Source organism: Eimeria necatrix, genomic scaffold, assembly GCF_000499385.1.
Source record: "Eimeria necatrix Houghton genomic scaffold, Enh_scaff702, whole genome shotgun sequence".
NCBI classification, from domain to species: Eukaryota; Apicomplexa; class Conoidasida; order Eucoccidiorida; family Eimeriidae; genus Eimeria; species Eimeria necatrix.
In genome coordinates this window covers 7,128-16,093 of record NW_013651740.1, presented here as the reverse complement: position 1 = coordinate 16,093, position 8,966 = coordinate 7,128, and the positions used below count along the sequence as shown (strand labels likewise).

The window sequence follows — 8,966 nt, the reverse complement described above, 5'->3', positions numbered from 1 at the left end:
GGATTTAATAATAAAGCATGCAGCAGCAAATAAAGGATTTAATAATAAAGCATGCAGCAGCAAATAAAGGATTTAATAATAAAGACTTTGCTAAGCTGGAGGGGTAAAAAGGCAAAAAGTCCGAAGTTTTGTTTAATGGACTTTTTTTTTTTTTTAATTAAAGTGGAAAAGAAAGTTCGAAAATTCGTCTTTTCGAAAAAGACAAACTCCTGCAAAGGCCTTCTTTGGGGACTTTGTGCATTTTGTACTTTTGTGTATTATATATTATATAAATATATTTCATTATATTGCATTACATATTATATTATAATATATATAATATAATATAATATAATATATATAATATAATATAATATAATATATATATAATGTGGAGAATATAATGCATATAATGATATATAATAATATATAATATATAACAGAGTTCATATATAATATTCTTCGTATTACATATGAAGCATTTTGCACATTGTATGCGCACAAACACATATTATACATGTTTAAGAGAATATACAAAATATATATATATTATATATATTTAAATATATAAATAAATATATATTTCAAATATATAATATATATACACAAATTAAACACATATAATAACATTCGCGCATGCAATTGGGGCCTAGTGGAGCAATCCGCGCATTGTCGCTGCTGCAGCAACAGCGCCGCAGCAGCAGCAGCAGCAGCGCCGCAGCAGCAGCACTGCTGCTGCTGCAGCAGCAGCTGCAGCAGCAGCAGCACTGCAGCAGCAGCAGCAGCAGCAGCAGCAGCAGCAGGGCCGCGTCGCTGGGGCGTGGCTCACTTCTTCTCCCTGTGCTGCAGGGAAGTTGTGTCTGAAGAAGAGTTTGGCATTTCTGCACAAGACACAAACCCTAAAAGAGCGTGAGTGTCTTTTGCTCGATAAAAGAAAGACTCCGAAATTCCCAACCCCGAGATCAGACAGCCCTTCGCGCCGTCTGTACACTCCTGGAACTTCATCCGCACTTTCGCCATCCGCGTGTGCAGCTCAGCAGCAAACCCTGCAGCAGCAGCAGCAGCAGCAGCAGCAGCAGCAGCAGCAGCAGCAGGTTCAGCTTCACGCTTTCGGCTTTCCTCCCTTTTGTTTCTTTCACTTTTATTATGTCTTCTTCATATTTACATCATACTTCCAAAACGGATAAACTGATATACTTGGCGGCCCAGTTGCTGCTGCTGCTGCTGCTGCTGCAGCTGCTGCTGCTGCTGCTGCAGCTGCTGCTGCTGTTTTCGCTAATTCAGATGCTGCTCTTTCGCTGCTGCAGATCCTAGAGAGTTACGAAAGCCACCGCCATCCTTTAATTAATTTAATTAATTTAATTAATTAATTAATTAATTAATTAATTTATTTATTTATTTATTTATTTATTTATTTATTTTATTTATTTATTTACCAAATGCGACGCCAAGAGACTCGGGGCAAAGGACTTTAACAGTGCCGTCCATATTGACCACTTTGGAAGCCACCCCTGTGACTGTCTCCGCCACATTTACGATGTCCTGAAGACAAACCCTAAACCCTAAACCCTAAACCCTAAACCCTAAACCCTAGGCCCTAAATCCTAAGCCCTAGGGCCTGAGGAGTAGGGACTGAAACCCTCGGGATCAAAAGAAACCCGGAACGCAAAACCCAAGCCCTCCCTCATTTCAGACAAACCCTAAACCCTAAACCCTAAACCCTAGGTCACAAACCCTAGGAATAGAGAAACCCTAAACCCTAATACAGAAGCACAAACCCTTGTGAGCGTCCCCTCATCTTTTGCAGCGCAGCGCAGCCTGCCCTCCAAACGCGAAACCCTAAGCCCTAAACCCTAAACCCTAAACCCTAAACCCTAAACCCTCAATTACCTGCAAGCCTGGCGTTTTCTCTTCCACGCATGCAATCCACACGAAGTTCTTTTCGATGCCTCGCGTGGCCAAAACGCTGCATGTGGGGACCCCTGAAAGCAAAGAGACAATTCCGAGTAAACCCTAAATTAGGGTTTGAGCTTCAATACCAAGCAAAAGCAAACAACTAGGGTTTCCACGCCAGCAAACGCAAGAGGAAGCCGCAAAGGCTTAGATCGCCCGGCTATCCTTAACTCTCTAAACCCTAAACCCTAAACCCTAAACCCTAATCCCCTGTATATTTGCTTAGCCCTCCCTTATTTTTGTAGTCCAAGTAAACCCTAAACCCCAAGTCTGAAGTCCATCAAGAGATCCCGGGGCCATCCACTGCAGCCCTAGCGTCTCCCAAGGATTTAGGGTTTAGGGTTTAGGGTTTAGGGTTTAGGGTTTACCTGCTCTGCAAGGAAAGAACATTGTTTTCAGGGGACCCTCACGGCCCCCTGCCAGCGACAAAGTGAAGCCGCTCAAAATGACAGAGCCTTGGGGGCAAACAGCCATTGCTTTCTGAACAGCCACAAACCCTAAACCCTAAACCCTAAACCCTAAACCCTAGTTCTTCCATTCTGAAGCATCGCTGCTGCAACAGGCCCCACCGTAGTGGTCTTTGCACAGTGCTGTTTCGTTCCATGCAGCTACGGCTGCGCCCGTTCAAACTCTAGTCTTCAGCGTTTAGAGTTTAGGGTTTAAGGTTTAGGGTTTAGGGTTTAGGGTTTAGGGTTTACTGCTGGGCCTTGGGCGACGACTTGTTCAAGTCCTGCGACGGGCTCGGGGCCACAAAGGGCGAAAATGCGAGTGTCATCGCCTTCTTTGGGTGGTTTTTCAATTCCGTCGCATTTGTCTCTGAAAAAGAAAAAAAGAAGTAAAAAAAATGAAAAAAGAAATAAAAGTGAAAAGCATTTCCCCCAACAGTTTGCAACCCCTTCAGCGGCTCCAGGTGTAGATACACCCCGCCTCCCCACTTCCAGAAAAAAGCGGAAAAAACGCCGCCAGCCCAGGACCTCGGCTGAAGGGCTAGGGTTTAGGGTTTAGGGTTTAGGGTTTAGGGTTTAGGGTTTAGGGTTTAGGGTTTGCGGACCTGCCGGAAGGGCAGGCTTTGATTTCTGCGTCTTGCGCAATGGCTGTGTCGCTGAGGAAATTCAGTTGAAGTGCAAAACCCAACAAAATCCGCTCGTGGGGGGCGCAGAAAGCATAGCCAGGAGGGTCTCCGGCGTAGGTGACTTGCGTGGCTTTTCGCAGCTGAGAGAACAAAAAATTGGAGTTTAATTCAAATTAAAAGTTGGAGTTTAATTGGAATTAATGGTGGAGTTTAATTGGAATTAATGGTGGAGTTTAATTCAAATTAAATGGTGGAGTTTAATTGGAATTAATGGTGGAGTTTAATTCAAATTAAATGGTGGAGTTTAATTGGAATTAATGGTGGAGTTTAATTCAAATTAAATGGTGGAATTTAATTGGAATTAATGGTGGAGTTTAATTCAAATTAAATGTTGGAGTTTAATTGGAATTAATGGTGGAGTTTAATTCAAATTAAATGGTGGAATTTAATTGGAATTAATGGTGGAGTTTAATTCAAATTAAATGGTGGAATTTAATTGGAATTAATGGTGGAGTTTAATTCAAATTAAATGTTGGAGTTTAATTGGAATTAATGGTGGAGTTTAATTCAAATTAAATGTTGGAGTTTAATTGGAATTAATGGTGAAGTTTAATTCAAATTAAATGGTGGAATTTAATTGGAATTAATGGTGGAGTTTAATTCAAATTAAATGGTGGAATTTAATTGGAATTAATGGTGGAGTTTAATTCAAATTAAATGTTGGAGTTTAATTGGAATTAATGGTGGAGTTTAATTCAAATTAAATGTTGGAGTTTAATTGGAATTAATGGTGGAGTTTAATTCAAATTAAATGGTGGAATTTAATTGGAATTAATGGTGGAGTTTAATTCAAATTAAATGGTGGAATTTAATTGGAATTAATGGTGGAGTTTAATTGGAATTAAATTGAGTTCGAGTTGAAGTCAAGTTCAAGTTGCATTTAGTTCGAGGGCCAGTTCAAGTTCTTGGGATTCTGTTCAAGTTCAATTCAAATTCGACTCAAATTCACATTTTGGCCGTTCAATTCAAATTCAATTCAAATTCAATTCAAATTCAAATTCAAGTTTTTGCAATTAAATTCGAATTCAAATTCAATTCAAATTCAAATTAAAGATTTTGCAATTCAATTCAAACGGAATTAAATTCAAATTAGAATTAAAGTTTGTGTAATTCAATCCAGACTCGAATCAAATTCAAATTCATATTGGAGTTTTTGCAATTCATTCGAACTCCAATTAAATTTAAATTAATATGGAAGTTTTAGCAATTCAGTTCAGTGCAGTATGTGTGCATATATGCCTATTATTTATTTCATGCATGCAGAATATGAATACATACATATAGATATATTTTGCGAGTAATGCATTTATTGCATTTATCTAAGATGCATAGAACAATATGTCCGCGTTAATAAAGTCATCATAGACCTCCACAAAAACAGAAACACCGAGGGCTGTTGAAAGAAATAAAGAAGTGCGAGAAGTTGAAATGGAATATTTTTGGAGTTTTGCTTTGCGGCTCAGCGCGTGCTTGCGAAATTCGGGGTTTTCAAAAAAGTGAAAAAGATGAAAACTCACCACTTCGCCAATGGACTCGACTTTTCCCCCCATGGCACTGAGGTCGGACCTCGACATTCCAACTGCCTCCGCGTAAAAACGCGAAGCCTTTTCAAATGCTTCTTTTTTTTCTTGGGGCAGCAAATAGGAAAGCGACTGGATGGTGATCTTGACCTGCGTTCAGGTGTATGCGCATACACCCGAGCGGCCGCTGCACTGTGCAGCTTCCGGCGTGAAGTGGAAAGCAGCCGTTTTTGCGAGACTGGCGACGAACGAAGTGCGATCTCGCGTTCAGGGGGGTTTTAAATGGATTTATGAAGGAAATGGAACAAAAGCGGGAGAAATGTGTCGGGGAATTCGGGAGAAAAGGCGCGCTTTCCGTACCGGCATGGGGAGTTCCTCAACTGTGTCGGACCACTCGGCCATGGAGTCTGGGTCGGAAACGTCTTTTGGGACTCGGCCTCCGACGATAAGGGTTTCGGTTTCGTATTGGAAGTGTTTGAGTTGTTCTCTTTGTTCCGCTTCTTTGGAAACATTCGAAGAAACGCCGCCACTCACCACCCCGAAAGTCGCCTTCAACGCGCTCTTCACGTTCGTGCCGGAGCTCGTCAGCTGCGCGATGTCCGAGTTCGACATTGTGATTTGCTGCGTCAGCTTCCCGCCTTCGCCGCACGCAGCAGCACACCGAGCAGCAGCAGCAGCGCCTGCATTCCCCCCCCCAGCAGCAGCAGCAGCAGCAGCAGCAGCAGCAGCAGCAGCAGCAGCAGCAGCAGCTGCGTCGAACCTGCGAAGAGTTTGACGATGTAGTGAGTGCCGAACTGGTCAATGAAGTTCATCCAGGTCTTGACGTTGGTGTCTGCGCAAATGCTGTCGTGGCTGTTCTCCCGCCAGACTGCTGCGTTGCAGCCCTGGCCTTCGCCGCTGCTGCCGTCGAACACCTCCGGCAAAGCCGCCACTCCATCCGTGAACGCCAGCGTGTAGTTCCTGCACACATCCCCCCGCACCAACAGCAGCAGCAGCAGCAACTGCAGCAGCAGCAGTAGCAGCAGCAGCAGCAGCAGCAGCAGCTCCGCGACCGCAGCAACTGCAGCAGCAGCAGCAGCAGCAGCAGCAGCATCAGCAGCAGCTCCGCGACCGCAGCAACTGCAGCAGCAGCAGCATCAGCAGCAGCTCCGCGAGCGCAGCAACTGCAGCAGCAGCAGCAGCAGCTCCGCGACCGCAGCAACTGCAGCAGCAGCAGCACCGCAGCAGCAGCCGGGTTCTGACCAGCTGAAGTCGTCGCTTTGAGCGAGTCCGGCCTCGTAGCGGAGGCAGTAGGTTTTGAGTATGAAAGTGCGGGACTTTTTCTGCACGGTTTTCCGTGCTTGTTCGCGGTAAGCCGCAGAAGCCGAAAACGCGTTAAAGCCCAGCGAGTCGCCCGCAGCCACCGCCGCGTCCGCCGCCAACTCCTGCAAATAGTCCGCCAGCGTCGCCACTTCGCTCAAACGCTCCGACTGCTTGCAAGCCACGAAGGGGCGGCTGTAGGCCCCCAAAGGCTGCAACTCCTTCAAGTCCGGCGAAACCCCCGCGGCCGCCTGCAGAAAGCTGAACTGAATAATTGGAAAGCGAAGGCCGGGGTCCCCCATTAGATTGGGGTCGCCGAGAGGGTTTCCCTTCACTGCGTCGTAGCCAGCCCCGAGGTAGTCTGCGGAGCAATAAACCCTAAACCCTAAACCCTAAACCCTAAACCCTAAGCCCGAAGGAGCCCGGGGCACGGAACGCGGAGGGGATACGGGAATTGTCGGGCATAGGCACGCGGCTACGACGGGTTGCTCTTCGTGGCGGTGGACACAGAACACAGCTCGTCTGCACAAACCCTAAACCCTAAACCCTAAACCCTAAACCCTAAACCCGGAATGTTCAACAAGGACCATTCTACAAGGAACATTCTACCACAAGCACCGGGGCAACGAGGGGTTGCCCTTCATGGCGTTGAACACAGACCCCAGGTAGTCTGCACAAACCCTAAACCCTAAACCCTAAACCCTAAACCCTAAACCCTAGCCCGCAGCACTGAACAGTAGCCCGCAACACTAAACATTAAACCCGGAACACTCGAAACCCTAAACCCTAAACCCTAAACCCATGAAGTGGGGGTTACTGAGTCCTGGGGAGACGGTTTTGACGGTGCTGTAGAGGTCCTGGATGGAGGCTTTCTTCTGACTCAGTTCCATTTCCCGCAGTCTCCTTTCTTCTCGCCGCTGCGCCAACTCTCTTGCTGCTGCTGCTGTCTCCTTGGGGTCTTTTTGCCGCAGCGCGGGGCTCCAGTCCCCTGTACGTACACCCCACACCCCACACGCTGCTGCTGCTGCTGCTGCTGCTGCTGCGGTGCTTCGGAGCCCGTGTTTCTGCGGCTTGGCGGGGTGCAGTGGTCAGCTTAGGGTTTAGGGTTTAGGGTTTAGGGTTTAGGGTTTAGGGTTTAGGGTTTAGGGTTTAGGGTTTAGGGTTTAGGGTTTAGGGTTTAAGGTTTAGGGTCTAGGGTTTAGGGTTTAGGGTTTAGGGTTTACGGGTGCCTGGGAAGCTGTCGTTATCCCAGGAGTTGGATTGGGTGGTTTGTGTCTCCACTTCGCGGTTTTTGCTGCCAAGTTTGAAGTCGAAGCTGCTGCTGGAGTCTCCGGAGTCTCCGAAGTCTTGTGTCTCTTCTTCTGCTGCTGCTGCTGCCAGCAGATCGTCCAAGCTGCTGAGGGAGTCTTCTGCTGCTGCTGCATCATCTGCGTCGTCTGCTGCAGCAGCAGCAGCAGCAGCTTTGATCCCTTTTGCTGCAGCCTTCTTCGCGGCCTTCTTCTTCTTCTTCTTCTTCTCTGCTGCTGCTGCAGCACCTTCCTCTGCTGCTGCTGCTGCTGCTCCGTGCTGCTGCTTCTCCTTCTTCGCAACTGCAGCAAACCCAAAACCCTCCACAGGCACTGTCCCCACAAAGGGATCGTCTCCCCTGGGATCGTCTCCCCTGGGATCGTCTCCCCTGGGATCGTCTTTCGATCCCGAGGCCCTTCTTCTTCGCTGCTGCGACCCCTGCAAAGCCTGCTTCTTCCGCTGCTGCTGCTGCTGCTGCTGCTGCTGCTGCTGCTGCTGCACAGGCGCCTGCCTCCGCCTCCTGGCCGCTGCTGCTCCGCCTTCGCCAGCTGCTGCTCGTCTTCCTGCTGCTGCTGCATCTCTTGCTGCTGCTGCATCTTTTGCTGCTGCTGCATCTTTTGCTGCTGCTGCACTTCCTGCTGCTGCTGCATCTCCTCCGCCGCGAGAGAAAAGCGCGTTCAGCACGTCCACGCCGGAGGCGTTGGCGTCCAGCTCGTTGCTGCTGCTGCTGCTGCTGCTGCTGCCGTCGCTGCTGCTGCTGCTGCTGCTGCTGCGCGGCTTTGCTGCTGCAGTTCGCGTGCTTCCAGCTGCTGCTGCTGCTCCTTGTGCTGCTCCAGCAGACCGCCAAGTGTCTCCTGTCCCCTTCATGCTGCGTCTCCTTGCCACTGCAGCACTCCGTGGGGTTTGCTGCAGCAAATAAAAAGCAAAAACAAAATAAAAACAGCATAACTGCAGCTAGCTAGCTAGCTAGCTAGCTAGCTAGCTAGCTAGCTCGGTGCCCAGCTAGACAGACAGCTGTGCATCTCTCTACTTAATGAGTTGGCCGTCCATCTAGCTAGCTAGCTAGCTAGCTAGCTGGCTCTCTAGCTAGCCATCTAGCTAGAAATCCAGCTAGATAGCTAGCTAGAAACCTAGCTAGCTAGCTAGCTAGCCAGCTAGCTAGCTAGCTAGCTGGCAATATCCTTCCCACCTCGTCTCCGTCTGCAAGGTCAGCCAGGCTGGAGGGATGCGAGCTTCGGAAGTGGGGGCGGACCTCAGCCTCCAGGCCGTGGCTAGCTAGCCGCTGGCTAGCTGGCCCTTGGCTAGCTGGCCCCTGGCTAGCTAGCCCCTGGCTAGCTAGCCCCTGGCTAGCTAGGCCTCCCCGGGGGCCCCCCAGGCCTCCTGTCTCCCAGCGGTTACAAGAAATGTCCACCATTCCCACAAAGCACTCATCTCGCTGGCAGCCCCCAAAGGGGCCCCCCGAGGGGCCCCTCTGCAGCGACGGCTCGGGGGGCCCCCCGGGGGCCCCCCCAGGGGCCCCCCCGGGGGGCCCCCCAGGGGCCTCCCCAGGGGCCCCCCCGGGGGCCCCCCCGGGGGGGCCCCCGGGGGCCTCAAGGGACTGCGAAGAGACAAGTGAAGAGACAAGAGAGAGAGCTAAAGTACCCCACAGGAAAAGCCCGGCGAGGGGCCCCCGGGGGCCCCCCGGGGGCCCCCGGGGGCCCCTCGGGCCGGCGCTAAGAACTGAAAGGCTCATTGAGGGAAGTCTGGGGGCAGGTGGGGGAGTTGGGGCTGCATGCTTTAGCGCATGCATGCAAAGA

At 49.3% G+C, this 8,966-nt stretch overlaps 1 protein-coding gene across 1 annotated transcript; it reads right to left on the bottom strand.

Annotated features, from left to right (window-relative positions):
• Window positions 1-804: 804 nt before the first annotated feature.
• Window positions 805-8,037, bottom strand: ENH_00071980 (membrane-attack complex / perforin domain-containing protein, putative; the record flags this gene model as incomplete). Its single annotated transcript, XM_013577566.1, has 13 exons — window positions 805-860; window positions 1,416-1,521; window positions 1,870-1,961; window positions 2,301-2,412; window positions 2,631-2,748; window positions 2,984-3,144; window positions 4,582-4,734; window positions 4,945-5,222; window positions 5,345-5,544; window positions 5,827-6,244; window positions 6,486-6,553; window positions 6,676-6,871; window positions 7,107-8,037. The coding sequence occupies 13 exons, from the start codon at window positions 8,035-8,037 to the stop codon at window positions 805-807; spliced, it is 2,889 nt and encodes a 962-aa protein (XP_013433020.1).
• Between the last annotated feature and the right edge of the window lie 929 nt (window positions 8,038-8,966).